The sequence below is a fragment of the Diabrotica undecimpunctata genome, chromosome 5 (genome assembly GCF_040954645.1).
Source record: "Diabrotica undecimpunctata isolate CICGRU chromosome 5, icDiaUnde3, whole genome shotgun sequence".
NCBI lineage: Eukaryota > Metazoa > Arthropoda > Insecta > Coleoptera > Chrysomelidae > Diabrotica > Diabrotica undecimpunctata.
Window position 1 is genome coordinate 76840906 of NC_092807.1, and position 19230 is coordinate 76860135.

A 19230-nucleotide genomic window follows, 5' to 3' on the forward strand; every position below is an offset into this window, starting at 1 on the left:
AGAAATGAGGAAACGAGTGATGTTTTTTACGAATACTGTGAGAAAAAAAAACGCCTTTGCAGAAACGAGAGATGATCGCCCTCGTGCTATAATTAATGAAAATTCAGCTTCCAGCTTTACAGAAACGGGAACAGTTGCTGTATCCGGCTCGAAGGACCATGTAGAACACCGGGGGATTATATCTTCTCCTCCTGAAGTGTTGCTCACTGCCTGTTGGGGCAATACCGTCGATCTAGTTCTAATTATAATAATTAATTAAAATGTTACCTTAAGTTAGCGATCACACTTCTCGGATTACACTTTAAAAAACACTTACAACTTAAAAAACTTTATTTTGCTTTAGTTAAACATTTTGTGGTGAAAAAATGAGCGAATTATTTTTAATAAATCAAATATGACAGTGACAATGACTGATGTTTTTTCTAATAAAATTGAGAAGAGAGTACGTGATAATCTCGCAATTCTGTGCAAAGAATATATGCAACATCTATCGTGCATTCTCAGGTACAACTCGACTTAAAACTAAAAGTAGTATTTTTTAAAAAAGGGTGTTCGTCATTTTGATCATAATTTTAGGTTGCGCTATGCAACAATTGTATTGTGTATTCTTCTCTTGATTTTCTGTTTTACATATTTATGTCCTAGTATTGTTTTATTAATTGTGTAGTATAATAGTGTAGATTTATTTTCTCTATTTGTTAATTCCACGTTTATTTTGCCATCATCCGTCACAAGGATGCCCAGATAGTCGTACGTTGATATTTTTTCTAATATTATTATATTATATTTAATCTACTTATTGTTTTGGTCTTCCTTTTGATTCTATCATCGTTTTTGTTTTATTTACATTCACCTCATTTTCATTTTTTACTTTAATTTTCAGAATGTTTTAATAGTTTTCCCTTTATTCTTTTCTATTTCTTCGATCTGATCTAATCTATCCAGTTCCTTATGGGTCTTCTTCTCCTTTTCCTTCTACCTCCCAATTTGCCTTGTAATTCTTTAGGGTGCATTATATTAATATTCATTTCTTATCCTGTCCCATTTTGTTTCCCCGCACATTTTTCTCAATGTTTTATTTCGATTCCGTTAATCTTTTTTTCTGAATTGTTCAGTTTTCGCTTACATATGTTATTATTGGCATTGTGAATTCTTCTCTTGACTTACAGTTGTACTTATTTGTCTCCTAGTATTGTTGCATTAATTGTGTAGTACAATCGTGTAAATTTATTTCCTCTATTTGTTAGTTCCACGTCTATTTTGCCATCATCCATCACAATGATGCCCGGATAGTTGCACGTTGATATTTTTCTAATTTAATATATTTAATCTACTTATTGTTTTGGTCTTCCGTTTGATTAACTATCATCGTTTTTGTTTTATTTATATTCACTTCATTTTCATTTTTAGTATTTATTCAGTCCAAGAATTCACCAGCCTTTACATTTTATTTTTATTATTCGCTACCAGTACAACATCACCTACCTAGAGTAAACTCTGCAATTTTACTGGTTAAAAGTTCCTGTATCCAATTATTCTATTTAGATTTTCTTCTTTAGCTATGAGGTTCTTTATAGTCCTGTCCATTATTATGACGAACAACAATGCGTTTAAACTATCTCCCTGTTTTATTCCTTTGTTTATTTTGAATTCATTGGATCTTTGGTCCCCCACTTGTACTTTTCCTCTGACTGTCTTGTACTATGACTTGTCTTGTACTATGTCTTGACTATGTACTTCCTATGTTTCTGATTAATGTTTTAAGTACTTCTAATATTGTTCCAGATATTTCCACATTTTTTGGCATTGCTTATCTTGGCAAAAACAAAAAAAGGTTAGAATTTCAGTCATATAAGTTTATATTTTCGTTTTTATTCATTCTTTTTTCAAAATTCGCAAACCACTAAAATTTTAACTTTTAAGTTTAGTATCAATCAAAATTTAGCATTGTGAAGATCTTAGTTTCTTTTAAAGTCATTTACAATACCTAGAGTCCATCAACTTAGTGAGTTTGATAGTGGCTGGAGAGTTGGCCTAAGAGAAGCCGGACTTTCTTTTCGGGAAATTGCGAACAGGGTTCACAGAAGTTTGGGTACTGGGTTAAGATGTTATCAGGCATGACTCAAGAAAGCCGAACACCATCGAATAGTATAGGGCGGCGCCGAAGAACAACTGAGTATCAACATCGTCTCCTAAGGTTGATATATCTAAGAGATCGCTTTTTCACTACCAGGTCTATTTTAACTCAATGGTTTGCAGAACGTGAAGACCAATTGGGATGGGAATAATTTGAAGGTATAGTGTGGGATGTCATCACTTATGGTTCAAGATCACTTCTAATCCTCGTCAGAGGGAATATGACAGCTCAGCAATATGTACAAGAAATTCTGGAATCTCATCTCATACCAAACCTTCAGATGCTCCATTATCCAATTTTTCAGCACAATAACGCAAGGCCACACATTGCTAGATATTGGACTTCTTTGAACAGGCTAGAGTCAATCTTTTGCCCTGGCTTCCGAGATCCTCAGATTTATCTCCAATTGAACACGTGTGGAACATGCGTTGTGATGTGATGGGTTGCAGACTTTTTAATTTAGAGCATCCTCCTCAAACTTTGGGAGCCCTTCGGAAGAAGTTAATTAGGACATGGAACGAGATACCCCAAAGCTTATTGACCACCTAATCAGAAGCGAACCCAGGCGCATCCACAAGTGTGTTGCCACCGAGGTGCACCAACACATTCTTAATTGATTTACCCCTGAAAGTTGTTTCAAGTACATATATTGAAATTTTTATCCTTTGTTTATTTTGCTACCCTGTATAATAGTACAAAATAATTTCAAAATATAATAATTTATAATGGGTGTTCGGATTTCTGTCACTTAGTATATTATCTTGTGTCACTTCTATCTTATGTACTATACATAATGTGAATAAACCAGTTTTATATGAAAAGATAACAATATTTGTTTGATAAACAAATTATTGTGTTTTGCTACTTAGTAATAGAAAAACTACTTATATTACTGTAATTATATCAGACATATTTTAAACTACATCAAAAATTAACTCAAACTTGAGAATACCTGTCAGGAAAATGATGATAGCATATGATTGATCTTTAAAAAGAAAATTTTATCCTATCCTGACAGTAAAATTCTCTTGATACTATTCACACTGTAAATCATAAGGAAAAACATGTATTTATTATTTAGAAAAAAAGGTTTGTTCCCATTAAATATTTTACATAGCTAAGGTATAAATTAGATATACTACCAGTTCTGTAAATGGGCTGATTCTCATCAATCACATTAGTTTGATTACACAATTTTTTAGCTTGAATTTCACTTAATGCTGTACTAATCTCGACAAGTTGTAAACTTGTTTGCTCCAATACTTTAAAATGATTGAACACTCTCAGAATATCACTGGCCAAAGTTCCTCTTCCTAAAATAGAGTATGAAGTTCTTTTAATTTGTGTCAAATAATTTATGAGGAACAACAAATACTTTATGCAATTTACTATTTGTATTAAGAATAAGCCACAATTTTACTATAACAAGTTTATTTTGACTTCCAATTCGATTTCCATTCCTCCAAAGAATGCAGTAGGATTTGGTTGCAAAAAAGAGGATATCAATAGAAAGAAAATACCACTATTAGTAAGTCGAGGTATATATCGTCGTATATATCGAGGATACATCATTTATGTTTTAAAATAATATATATATATATATATATATATATATATATATATATATATATATATATTGTTATGATGTATTGTTTGTTTGAATGATGAGCAATGGGTATTTTTAATAATATAATATATAGGGTTTTTATCGCGGTTCTCAAAGAATTAGTTTGTAAGTACTTTTTTAAATTATCTTTATTATAACTATTATGAAACACACATATATATATCTAACCTAGCCAATGTAAATTTAAAATAAACTATCTTTAAATTGATATTCTTATAAAACTAATGAAATTCTATAGACAATGTAAAATTTAAACAAACTATCTTCAAAATTGAAACTGTTATGACACTAACTAAATTATATTAACAAAATTTTGTACCTTTCTTTCACTGAATGCCTAAATGAACTGTTTTCCACTATATAGATTCTAATCACCACTAAATGTCTTCGTACTTCGGTTATCCTTGTTTTTGTGAAATTACTTTTTCCAATTATCAGCTTCTACCAATTTAAGATATATTTTTCTTCACCAGCATTTATAAACCACCAAGCAAACCAGCAAAACAGCATTTATATTTATTCTTCTTTTCAATATTCCAATATCCAATTATTATAAGTTGATTTATACTAATCTCCAATCATAATATAATTTTAATTTCTTCCAATATTCTTCTAATATACTTTTTTAATCTTCAATAATTATTTGTGTATAATTATAAATGTGCATAATTTTTAATCTTCATTTAACTCACTATATTAAACAATTGGACTATTTGTAACTGATTGACTGTCTTGAAAATTCTGAACAATTGACTTCACTAACTAAATGAGTCTATCTTCTACTAACTTTCATAATAAAACTGGCCATCTTGAATCCAAATCACGGGTATTTATATCTTTTCAATCTTCCAGAACCATCTGGTAAGAAATCATGTTCGATTTAGTTCTATTTCTTCTATATGGATGTTCTCGAAAAAAATATCTGTTCGATTCACCGACATAATCATTATTCCAGAATGTTCCAACATAAACAACGGTCAAATTCTGCATTCTGGAGAATTCGTTAATGTTCTATTGATAATTTTGTTGACATTTAGGCTTTTCAGATCAGAATAAACATTTAAATCATTAAATATATATAAATTAAACATTTTAAACTAACATTATTATTATAACCCCACTTTATATTCCTAAAAATTCTTAATTTCTGTCAGTCACTTACTGTATAGTTGGTTGCCTATGCACATGGCTCACTTAAATATATTTACAACATTAAAATACAACTTTTTACAATTATTATATGCTAATTTCTTAAAAATGCCCTCACATAAATAATTTTTATTAAATTCTCTAGTATATAACTTATTAAAATAACCAAATATCTAATATTATCTAATGTGTAACTTATAAATTAATTTTTTAAATAATATCATTTCAATATATATATATATATATATATATATATATATATATATATATATATATATATATATATATCGAATCGATCTAGCGGTTAATGAGGGCTCCGTACTAAAACGGTATTATACTAACTCCAGGCGAATATACACCGTGTATATTATTATCTGGGTAGCGCTTTATGTGGACTCCGACCAACACGTCGGATTAAGTGGACTCCGTAATAGGTTAAAACACTTTTGGGATCCGTATACATTTCTTTGCGTACACAACTAAACTCCTCCGACGTTGCCAATAATTTGATTAGTCGTAGATTTTTAAATTTTACAGCAGGTACGTTTTGGAACTTCAAATTTATTTAAATATCAATCAATTTAGTCATCGAGAAATTTCACAAATACGTACTTGGTTAATGTAGTTAAATATTTTATGGTGGTAATTTATATTACTTGCTTTAATTATAGATAAACTGAAATTAGTGTCTATTATAAACTTTGAAAAGGCAAGTGTCCATTTTTATGTACTAGTATTTTGTTTTAATGCATTATCACTGAAACATTTATTATATTATAAATGTACGTTCCGATGTTTCGATTGCTACAGTGTATGACTTACAATATTTGTTTCATCAAGCAGTAAAATTTAAATTATAATAATTTATAAATCAATCTTAAAATTATAATTTTTTACTGTCTAATTTAAATATTTCGATTTTTTAATGTAGGGAATTCAATATACCCAGATATAATATTTCGGTATCTTATGGTAACTTAATTTTAGCCAACATATCTATTACAATTACATATAATATGTTCGGCCTTATCGTTTTAAATACTTTGTCGCTTGTGCAATCTATCATTATTTTCAATGTTAAATCATTGTTTTTTGTATCTTGCGTTGTCAGGCATATAATTTTTAATTTAGAAGTACATGTATGAATAATATTCTTTTTTCTGTCACTTGGTTTAAATATAGTACACTTACATTCTTCTTGCTTATTTATTTTTATTCGTAATACTTATAAAGTATGTAATAACGTACCCGTTGTTGCAAAAATCAACAACGGGTACGAAAAAAGATATCAGTTATTAGGGGTAGTATTTGTCAATCTAAATGCCGCTTACGACATATTAAATTAGAGAACATTTCTCCAAAAATTCTATGACGTCCCCTTAGATAAAAACATCACTTGTTTTATCCACGATCTAGATTGAATTGCTCTCTTCTGTTGATTCGCTTGTATTTGTTTTTCATTTTGTTGGTTTTAAGTAAAACATTTTTCGTGTTCTCTTCACTTTGTTGAAGATGTCGCAGACGGGAGAGAGTTTCTTATGAGATCAATATCATTACCATATGCTAGAAGTGCTTGGTACCTTGGGCCATTAATGGATTGCATTTTAAATAGGCGATTTCTATTTTAGTAAGCTATTCTTTAATTTTTTGAATATTTGAATTGGGAATCTGTATATTATTCGACTGTTTTATAACACAGTGTTTCTTGTGTTATAGAATATAGTGCTGTTTATAGAGTGCTGTTTAATAATAATAAAGTTCAAGCAACAATTCATATATGCAATAACTTGGTACTGATATCTCTGCTCCCCGATACTGAGTAGCAGTCCCGAAAACATTAAAACTGCTACACTCATGCTTCCTATTATCCAACGATTAGCCAGTCCAGGACTATACGCCTTATTATGGTACTGATATTGCTGCTGTCCCTTATAAGTGAATAAAATATGCAAGGAAGGTTTTGGCAATTTAATAGGATTTTGTATGTTAGAATATTATTTCTCCGAGAAAGTGAAAAATATCTATTTGCTATACGGATTTAATCTATAGATGAAATATTATAATGCTATAGAAGAATGCTATTAGCAGCAAATAATATGGCAGATAATATGCTGGAATTAGCAGTGGCATGTACTAACAGTGGCCATACCTAGTCCACTGTTAGTACATGCTTTTAGAAAAGAGAAAGCCAACATCCAATTCAAAAGCAGAGAAAATCAATTCCAAATATGGATCGTAAGCCAATCTCTTATGTAAAGACTCTAAAGTAATAATTAGTGAAACTGTAAGCCAACAGCATAAAGTGCTGGTACTAGATATACAAGTAAAATATGAAATAAAACCAAAATATCGAGGAGAGTCACAAAAACAATTAATTGACGTTAACAAGCGACAAAGTAGTTCAATTTAGAACAGAAATAAAAAAGAATGTGTTGGAATATGGAAAAAGGTCATAATGAAATTTGGAGAAATGTGTCAAAAATTATTAAAGAGGGTGTTATTAAAATACTTGAAAAAATCTCAGGAAATTGACTTAATTGGTAAATATAGATAGTCAGACGATGTTTAAGACAATATAAAAGACAAGAGAAGATTATATAAGGAGGGACAAGAAAAAATATCAGACTAAGATTATCAAAAGTAGCAAATAGATAAAGAGGAAGCAAAAGTAGCGGTAGCACAATTTAAGGTAGCGGCGTATGAAAAGCTGTACAATGAACTGAGTACTAAGAAAAAAACAAATACAAAATTGCTAAAAGTGGAGCAAAGAAAACCAAAGATTTTAATCAGATTAAATGTATACGAGATAAATACATTAAACTATTTATGCAAGGAAAGGATGTAAAAAATCGCTGGAAGGAGTTCTTTAACGACCAATTAAACGAAGAGTTTGAGAAAACATCTATAGAGGTAACAGAGACAGTAATAGCAATGGTGCCGAAAATGACGACCGCGGAAGTAATTCAAGAGCTACATAAGATGAAAAAAGAAAAGGCATAGGTCCTGATGGCATCCCCGGATATATATGATCAGCATTAGGAAAATCAGGAACAAGTTGGCTAACAGGACTATTTAATAGAATTTTGAAAGTAAGGCGAATACCGGATGAATGGAGAAGTAGCATTTTAGTACCTGTATACAAAAACAAAGTAGATGGTAAACTCTGTACAAACTATAGAGCCCTAAAACTACTCTGTCACACCATGAAACTGTGGGAGAGAATAATTGATAGTAGGATACAGGAAGAAACAGAAATATTAGGAAATCAGTTTAAATTCATGCAAGGCAAATCAACAACGGATGCAATTTTTATCATAAGGCAAGTAATGGAAAACTAATGTTAGAACAAGTGAGGGTAAGACTGATAAATTTCATTTGAGAATAGCATTGCATCAGGGGTCAGTGCTAATCCCTTATCTCTTCTAATTAGTGTTGGAAAAATTAACGAAAACATGTCAAGGAGATATCCCTTGGTGCCTGATGTATGCTAACGATGTGGTGTTAGTAAGAGATAAGGAGAGATAATTGAATTAATGATTGAGACAATGGAGATGGGCGCTTGAGCAAAAAGGTCTAAAAATATGGCAAACAAAAACAGAGTATCTAAAGTGTGCATTTAAAAATCAACTTCAGCTTTACTTTAAATCAGGTTGTATTTATTTATGTAAGTTAATGAAACCAATAATAAAAAAAAGGAGCTGATTCCAAACCGATAATTTTTATTCAGAGATAAAAAGTATCCCATGATTAATTGAATATACAGAATTATCGATATAACTAAGTGAGAAACTTGTTGAGAAATACGTTTTAGAAAAAAAAATTGTGCTAGTCTTTTTTGACATAGCTTAGGCCTTTGCTAAAGTATAGCATGGGAGTTTAACCTACAAATAGTATACCTATTAGAGCCTAAACTAAATGAGTCCAAATTAATTCACGTCAAGTTTATACTTCTGAAAATCTAAAACATTCATTTTACAAAAAACGATGTCTAAATACCTTATGCATCTTCCACAATTACATGAGACCTGTACGTGAGACTTCTATAGTATATGTTAAAAAAAAAGGGAGGAACTAAGTTATCAGAAAATGTATCCGCAACTCCTATAGTCATTAACTTGGTACTGATATCTCTGCTCCCCGATTTCAGTAAGCAGTCACCAAACCATTAAAACTGCTACATCCATGTTTCCTATTATCCAACGATTAGCCAGTCCAGAACTATATGCATTATTATGGTACTGATATTGCTGCTGCCCCTCACAAATAAATAGAATATGCAAGAAAGTTTTTGTCAATTTAATACGGTTTTTGTGTGTTACAATGTAATTTCTCCGAGAAAGTAAAGAATATCTATCCGCTATCCGAATTTAATCCATAGATTAAATATTAGAATACTATAGAATAATGCTATCACCAGCAAAAAAAAAACGGTATAATAGTAACGATAAAACCAAATAAATATTTATTAACAGACAAAAGAGATGATGTAGAATAGAGCATATAACGTAACAATAGACCCATATAATTTTGAAAAATTGGGGCGTTTTAGATATCGCAGACAACGTTGTCGCATAAGAGATAAAAGGGAAAATTCAGGTAGCAAACTGATATATGTATCACCTCATAACACTTTTAAATCCAGAAGTGTAATGCGAACTACTAAAATCAGGATATATAAAACAATGTAAGTAAAACTCAGGTATTAATTAGATCAGGATTGCTAGAAAAGCCCTCAGAAGTGTTTTAAGACCGGGAACTAATGCTAAGGTCAAACAGGTATATAAAAATTGCACCGTCGTACAAGAAACTAAATCTCAACGATAAAGTTATTGTTTTGCACTTTGTATTGATTTGTGATCTTATTCATAACAGAATTATATATTTCTTTCTGCGACGCTCAATCGGCTCTTATTTTATTTTTTCATTGTTTGTGTTTTACTAACATACGTAGATTCTCATTTTTCTTACTGCTGGATGTATTTTTGGATTTAATTTTTTTGCTTAAAACGTAGCAATTGCCAGCTTGTATTCTGTTGTTATTCTCTTTTGTAGTGTTTTTGTTAAAAGTGCTCTTAAATTCCAAATATTTAGACCGATGAAACATTTTAAAGTGATAGCCATATATTTTTTTATTATCGTTGATTTGGAGGACCCTTTTTTGCGTTTTTTTCCATGGAATGTATTAATGTTTTTTGCTTACTAATAATTATTTTCGCTACTATAATAAACTCATCGTCGAAGGTCCGTATAATATGAGGACATAATTATTAAACTGTGAGATTTTCTGTATTTGCTTTCCGGGAGATGCTCTCCAAAACAATGGTAAACACGATTGGAGACAGGGCATCTTTTTGTTTGAGGTCACTGGACATTTGAAAGTAAGTTGGCAGTTAATTTTCTTATGTATGCCTAGTTCTTCCATAGCATTTTAGTTACAATCTTATAATTATATCATATGTTTGTTGAAAATCTATAAATAACTAGCTTAATGTTTTTTTTTATTCATTTTTAACATTTTTCATTAAGTATATAATAGTGAATATTTGATCAACGGTTCATTGAATTTTCCTAATTTCACATTAATCTTTCCTAATTTTACATTTGTGGTTGCTGGATGTCAAAGAAGACACCATTTTCCATAGCGGGTACTATGATTCCAATGGGGTAAAGTACAACTTACATATTTGTTGCCAAAATTACTTTGCTGCTGTATCGAGTACCGTTTACTGGTCTATGAATTTTGTTGCGAATTTATACTGTGTGCTGAACTTTATCCTGAAAAAACTGAAATGCTGAAATCTTTTACCGCGAATTGAAAAGCATGTTTTAACCTTTATTTGTAACATTTTTCGTTAACGTTTAGTGAAACATTTTACGTTTATCTAAATAAGTATTTTTGCGTTACATTGATATTTATATGGCAATTAGCTGTAAAGTCATTAGTCTTTCCTGTCGTATCATATTTTCTTGATTTTTTTGTAGACAAGCGGTTTAGTTTGTGTAATATAATATCTCCAATTCGTTTCATAATATATTGTTTTCAAAACAGGTGTTAGGCGAATTCGTTGACTTTTTTTAAAGCACTTTGATTTTTAATATTTTGACGACGCATATTTAGGTTTTCCAATATTTGGGATTTGTATAATTTTTATGTATATAATTATCTGTTTATTGATTTTACTTTTTAAATAGAGTTTGGAATGGAATCTTCCTGTTTGAAATCAATGTACATTTGAAAATAAGTCGACAGTTTTCTTTTCTGCCATGGTATTTCATAGTTTTATTCTTATGATTAAATCAGTGTTTGTTTAAAATCTATAAATAACTAGTTTAATGTTTTTTTTGTATTCCCAACATTTCTCATTAACTGCCTAATAGTGAATAATTGATCAACGATTTATTAAGTTTTTCTAATTCCACACTAATATTCACCTACTTTATAGTTCACCTATTTACTCAATCGTTCCAGGTGTATTAGAAAAAATACTGTATATCCTAATTATTAATAGAGATATAGCTTATATCGCTATAGTTTGTGCAGTACATTTTATTATTCCTTTGCAAGTTGGTACTTGCTCTTACTTCTAAATTGACAGATCAGCTGTTTAACTGCCTGTACTGAACTTTCTTTTTGATTTTGCAAATATATATATATAAAAATTAATAAAAACCACTCTGACATACCGTTGATTGAAATATTGGATACCCTATACTATTTAATCAACGGAAATACTAAGATCACACGGGGAGAATATTATGGGTTATTTCTGGTTTCGTCAAAATTTACACTGAAATTACTAATGAGAGAGTGCTCTCACTTCCACATGTTGAAATTGATATATAGTACCAACAGATGCTAGTCATATACCATCAGCACTAATAAAATGGAAACTATCAAATTAATGTCAATTTCATTTAATCAAACGTACTAACCTTAAAAATGATCATTTAAGGAAACACACCTCAAAAATATTGACAATAAATTAAAAATAGCTTAAGCGTTATAAAAGTAACAGAGCAGCAAAGCTCACAGCATGAGAATAGTGCCTCGTACTTTTATATAGAAATTTGTTGACAGACAAATATTTATTTTTTTATATACTAGGTTCTAAAAAAAATGTACTCAAAACAAATAAATATTATCTAACAAGTGTTTTATTCCAGTTTCATATGAAAGCACCAGATCTTAGATATTATAAATTTCGTCATAGGTGCAAATTTGAAATGAAAACCAAATGATAGAGCATATAGCGAAATATAAATATCTTAGCCCTCTATTGCCCGACTTTTTTGTAAACTTGTTTGTTTATAAAATGTTTTAATTTGTATATGTGCTCAAATATCCATTTACAACAACAAGTAATTTTTTTAGATTTTTTAAATTTCGTTTGGGGAGTGTTTAGCAAAAACTAACGAATTAGGTTATATACTTATTTATTATGCCATTCAAATAAACAAATATTTGTAGTTGTAAAACATAAAGCAACTTTACATTTATCGCACATTACTTTAGAAGTATTGAGATCAGAAGGTGAAAAAATATTTTTAGATACCACTTTTTAGATCTTATGTCTGTTCGGTAAAGAGCAATTAGTAAATGCAAAGATCGACACCTCCAATAAATTTATTATAAAATTGCACTGAATTTGGACAGCATACAATAATTCTTGATTTTTGTTTCTTATCCCACCTCTTGACTAACTAAATAAGCTCAGAACCAACAAATGTACTAAGCAAATGAACCGGTTTATTATCGTACCACTTTAACGCTGTTTGTCTTATGCCATCGATTGTAGTGTGCTTTTCTTCTACAGTACCTCTGCCCTCTTTCTTCATATTCTTGTCATCAGAAAAATGGCAATAAGGCAATCTGTTTGGAAGAACAGTTCCCAAACATTACAGTCCACGTTTTTCCATTTCAATCTGCAACTGAATGCTATTGAACCAGTTGTCAAAATATACTTTATAGTATTTGTTTGGTTTGACTATCTGACACAATCTTATTACTACATTACCGCTGGTGTCTACATTAGGTAAATGAAGAGGATTTTAACAGTTCCTGTATATAATTCCCAGTTATAAACAATACCATTGCTATCACACAAAACAAATGCCTTGTATCCCCATTTTTTGGGTTTGTTCTTCATATATTGTTTTAAAGAATGTGCCTCTTTGAATGGTATCATTTGTTCATCAATACACAATTTTTCACTCATTGGAATACTTTGAAAATTTTAAAATAGACCGTTGATAAATGGTCTAATTTTGTATAACTTATCATTATTGTTTACCATATTTTCGTTATTATTGAAATGCATTTTAGTTTTTATTTCTTCCCAGCGATTCCTAGATATAGTATCGACTATTTGAGCAACACGTGTTTCCTTCTGCCAAAATGATCTTGTCCTTGGCAAGCCATATATTGACATCAGTAGAACAGATCCAATAAATTGTTTTAATTCTGCTAGTGTCATATTCAATGGTTTATTTATATTCTTTTGCAGTGCATACAAATTACTTTGTTTTACTATGTTTTCCAGCATATTGGTAGATATCATCTTTTTAAAATAATATAGAGGGGATTCCGGTTCTAATAATTTGCATGTTGGTAAATTACCTTTCCATTCTGGAATTGGAAATACTGTTCGGGAACCACTCTTCCACTGAATGTTTTTTACGATCATTTTTGACCTTTTGAGCACATTTTGTTCAGTGTGTTTTTCTGTTTTATCGGTATCGCCCTCATCTTCATCTTGGTCTAAATCTAAATTGGTATCCTGGTCTACATTTGCTTCGTACAAATCATCTTTATTTTCCATTTTATTTGATCCTGGATCGATTGATATCTGAGTACCTGGAAAATTCATTATCACTTTCTTATTATCACTATCAAAGTCAGAGTCTTTGGATTCCTCGGATATTTACTGCTTTTCCCGTAGAACGTTTTTGTATCCATCTTAAAGAAATAATCTAAATAATATGGTCCAGTGTGGATTCAAAGCAACATACCTGTTTTTTATCACAGTACTGAAACAACACAATAAAATAAACAAATGTCAACGGTAATCAATATCTAAATGCTGATATAATGCCTCTGTATGTATTTTTATATAAATTGTACACAATTTATAACAATAAATCACGATCGAAAATACAAACTAATAAGGCAGTCATGTCCATTTGACATACTGCTAAACATTTCCATATAGGTTTCGTCATAGGTTCATAGAGTGTATTAAAATGTATAACCAAATGTTGCCTGAAATTAACAGAGGGCATACTTGAGTCGGAAATTGTTTTAAAAAAGTTTTCTGCATCAAAAACTCCTTTGTTGCCTTGAGTACACACGGGGCTATAGAGGGTTAAAATAGCTGTATCGACCGAGGATAAGGTTATTGATGAGGAAAAAAAGACCTATCGCTGAGGAAGTGAGAAAGTAATTGGCAAACGCAAAGAGCACTTTAATTACATTAAATGAAATATGCATTACAATCTATCATGACACACATATCTTGATACACATGAAACAAGACAATTAATAAACACGTTAAGAGAATCTTAAGAAATAATAACCAAAATTTAATTTTTAATACACAAAAGAAATAATGATATACAGAAGATACACAAATTAAAAAAACGTTATCCCCTTATTGTACGCAAGAGAGATACCTCTAGGAAAAATCAAAACGATCGAAAATATATACCAAAACAACACAATAAAAGTAAAAGTAGAAGAAGAACTAACCGACCCTATTGAAGGTGACAATGGGATAAGACAGGGATATTACCTGAGTCCTCTACTAACTAAAAAAGGATACCAAATGGAAGAAAAACAAATTAAAATAATCTGCTGTGCAGACGCAAATACTATACAATACTACTCTTTCAAAGTGAAAATGATTTACAACGTATGCTGCACCAATTTCATATAACCGCCAGAAAATTTAAGATGTTAATTTCCCCAAAAGAGACAAAATTCATGGTTACAACAGCAAATTTACTAAGATGTTAATTGGAGCTGGAAGGTCATATAATAGAACAAGTGTTAGAGCTTAAATATCTAGGCATCACATTATCTAGCTACTAAAGCTCGAAACTAAAGTGGAAGACCCAGTGAATAGAGCAAACAGAGCCACAGGCTGCCTAAATGAAACATTATGGAGAAATAAAAATATCGGAAAAGAAACGAAAGGCAGAATTTACAAAACAGTCATCTGACCAATAATGACATACGCGACAGAAACAAGATCTGACACAGAGAGGACAAAAAGGATATGAAACAGCAGAGATGAAAACACTTAGAAAAATTGATGGTAAGACACTATGGGACAGAGCTAGAAGTACAGATATACGACGTAGATGCAAACATCAAGAACTGGTTAAGAAATAGAAGAGTAGAATGAAACGATCATATAAACCGAATGACAACAAATAAAACAATAAAGACGGCAAGAGACGGTTAACCCATAGGAAGACGATCAGTAGGACGACCACGAAAACGATGGAAATGCAACTTACTGGAGGCACAATGAAAAACAGACAGAGTTATGTCTATATAAAAAGAAAAAGTAGAAGAAGAAGAAGATACACAGGATAAAGATTAAAATAGTTGCAAGAAAGATAAAATAAATCAGTCATATTAATGTAGAATAGCAGAGGACAAAGTATTTGTCATAGCTTTGGACAAGTGCCCAATTGAAAAAAGAACACAGGTCGTTCAAAAAAAACGGAACTCTAGAAAGAAAATAGAATAGATTTAAAAAAATAAAAGCATAAACATGTCTTTTTCTACTTTTTTAATATTAAAGATACGTAAATAGAACATTGAATTAAAATGTAACCTTTGATATCTGTGATAAACCCATCACCTGAACAGTGGCGCCGATGTATGTAGTTAAGATTATTTACACTTATTTTAACTGTTTATTTTTTTATTATCTATGTATGAGTTTTGACAGATATTACAAACTTATTTATTTTCCACAAAGAAGCTCTTTAGAACCTAAAATTATTACTATACAAATCTGATTCGACATATCTTCAAAAAGTAATAGACGGCATGTAAAATTTAAATTTTTAATAAAAAGTAAAAGATTACGCATTACATATGACATGAGGTTTAAAAAACGAGCCTTTAGGAAGATTGAAGTACTAATAAGACCACCGCAATCGGGCATACCCCGGGTAATGATTAATTAATTAATCGGCTAATTCTTTAGTCACCCCTTTCATATGATTTTGTCAAATTGGTCCTTTTTAGGACCAACTATTCTAATAACATATGTCTATAACTATTAAGGTTATATCTAAAAATCAAAAAACTTTACTTAAACTTATCAGACATATGAGCTAAACACGAATCTGACTAATTTCTAGTACAGGAAACACATATAGGGCCTAACCTAGGGTATTTGGTATATAGCTGATCGCTGAAAACCACATTATAGATATAGACATACTATTTCTATCGGAAAAAAAGCAAAGAATAACTCAAAGTAAGAAAGGACAAAACCAGTCAGCTGAGAGAACCTTTTAACGATTTTGAGCTTGGATCCATCATCTACATATTTAATGAAAAATAATACAAATACCGATATTGAGGATCTGAGCACAAAGCTTATTACGAAATCTATACCAAAAACCCTACAATGGCTTATCCAGATGATGAACAACTGTATTCAAATTAGGAGATACCCAAAGTCTAGAGACAAGCCAAAGTTGTTACCTTGCTTAAACCTGGCAAAAACTCCAACGACCACAAAAACTATCGGCTAATATTTTTATTTTGTCAGCTATTCAAAGTGATGTACATCACAAATACTAAATCAAAGATGGGTACGAAAAATATCGGGTATTAGTGGTGGTATTTTTCACTCTAAATGCCGCTTACGACACCTTAACTTACAGAATATTTTTTCAAAAACTATATGGTATCCCCTTAGATAACAAACTCACTTATATTGCCTGCGTATGCCTACACAAGAGAATATTTTTTGTATCACTCAATGGTAAGAATAGCAGATGAAGAACGGTCTCGCTTGGGGTAGTATAAAGGCACCTACACTGTATAACATTTACACAAACGAACGATCCATACCGGTAGATACTAGGACTTCTATTATATAGACGATACACCTATTATTGCACAATAAAAATAAACTATAAATCAATTTTCAGCCAAAACCCCTGAAAAGCTCGTGTGTGCTCCTTCAATTTCCCTAACATAGACGCTTTCACAAAACTGAACATCCATTAATGTCATGAAATTGTTGAACATAGACTCCCTATAAATTCCTTGAAAATAGTTTGTATCGCACGGGGTCAGTCACAGATTATTGTTTAAAACTAAAAGGTAAATTGAGGACCAGAAATAATATTGTTCGCAAGCTTGTCAGCTAAAAATGAGGTGCACATCATTCCGCCCTTAAAACATAGACGCTTGCACTATATGCATCTGCTGCCGAATATACCTTGTTAGACAAATTAACCATTCTTTCTTTTTGTGCACACTACTACAAATTTTAACACAAAAATATCTATTGTAGCTCTTAACCATATTTATTTTGAGATAACCTTTTATCGAGATATTATATGTAGTACACAAATAAGACCAGAACTAAAATAATAAAAAAGCTTTATACAAGATATCGCAGAAGATTGGATGAAATACACTTAGTTTTTATTAATCGGATGCTTACATAAAACGTACAAAGACATACTCACGTTAACAAAATATATTACGAAATTTCTGTAATTAAAAAAAAACATCGAGTTCGGCATTGAACTAATAAAATTATATTAAATAAAAGAACATTTTTAAAAATACAGAAAAAATAAAATTTCCTATGCAAGCGAATATTCCATTAAATAATAAGCCCAAATCCTTTTGTATCTATATACCTGTTTTTAAAGAACCAGTTACCTTTTAGTACGTAGTTATACCAGGTAATAAGATATCCTCTTTTACTCAGTGTAATGCGTATTAGATTACACTGTCTACGAACAGTAGATAAAAATAAGGAGCCCATATGAACCGTTCAGGGTATATATTGAAAATATACGGTATAATCACACAGTTGCCAAACTCTCAGAGCTTACTTAAACCGATAAACGTATGGTTCAAATATACATTGAAGAAGATCTGTACGACCCCTATAATATATACACGTGAACTAAACGATATACATTTATGATACAGGGGTATTTACGGGCTCAAACAAATTTTTATAAATTGTTAAACTCTACATGTTGATGAATCGACAGAACCAATATTATGGAATGGTCAAGTGAGCTCCGTATATCGGTATCCACTTGACCACGGAGCTCAATTGAACCTGAATTTTAACATGGGCGGAGTCCACTTTATGCCGTAGATATATATATATATATATATATATATATATATATATATATATATATATATATATATATATATATATATATATATATATATATAGTGTGTTTTATTTTATCAATCAAAGATAGAATAAAATTTTTATTTTGTTATAGAACGCAGGCATATAAATTTGCAACGCCCTGTACATCGATTTGTAAATATTTGTTATAAGTTAGTTTTAAGCAGTGGGTTTATCCATAATGAGTTTTACCCTAAAGGACTGAAAAACATTAGTAAATACTTAAATGTGAATAGACAATTGTTTCTCGGTATTTGTAGATATTATATTTTAAAAGCCTTTGGTTTTGTTTCGCTGGAAAGGCCAAAGCCACCAGGTAGTTGTTGTATTTAGAAAGTATAAGATAAAACTGTTATCATTTTCAAAGAAAGTTGTTTAGAAGCGATGCTTGGGTTTTTCTGATGTAAAATAAGAGGGATATAGGAATTTTCTGATTGGTTAGCGAGTTTAAAATGGGGATGAAAGAGAGTGAATGTTTGAAAGTTTGGAGTAGAAAAGATTATTATGTGATGGTCATCCGAAAGAAGCAATTGAAGTTTTGTGTATTCAGTTAAGAAGCAAGTACCAGTGGTGTTAAAAGTTAGAAGTGGGTGGCTGAAAGGTAGAACGAGAGATAGGTCAAAGTTGAGAAGGCGAATACCTCCTTGATTCTATAAAGTCCAAGTAAGTAAGTCACAAGAACTATAACTGTTAAAAATATTTGCGACACCAAGTAAAAAAAATACTTTGGTCTCAGGAGATTGTTAGTATATGAAAGAGAGGAGAGAATTTTGTAGTTTGTTGAATGAGTACTGATAAAAGAGGCCTGCTCGTGTTTTGGAGAAAGATTTGCTGGTATGCTGATAGGTTGATACTTAGATCGGAGAAGGCTTTGATTGGTAGCCTAACATAATCAACAAGTG

At 30.8% G+C, this 19230-nt stretch overlaps 1 protein-coding gene across 3 annotated transcripts in view; it reads right to left on the minus strand.

The window, feature by feature from the left end:
- The window catches only part of LOC140441400 (protein arginine methyltransferase NDUFAF7 homolog, mitochondrial), a 378831-nt gene that overhangs the window by 296445 nt on the left and 63156 nt on the right, over positions 1-19230 (minus strand). For all 3 annotated transcript variants that reach the window (XM_072532114.1, XM_072532116.1, XM_072532115.1), the window contains exon 2: positions 3280-3450. In XM_072532114.1, the coding sequence (XP_072388215.1) occupies positions 3280-3450 (171 nt within the window). The remainder of the gene's footprint in view (positions 1-3279; positions 3451-19230) is intronic.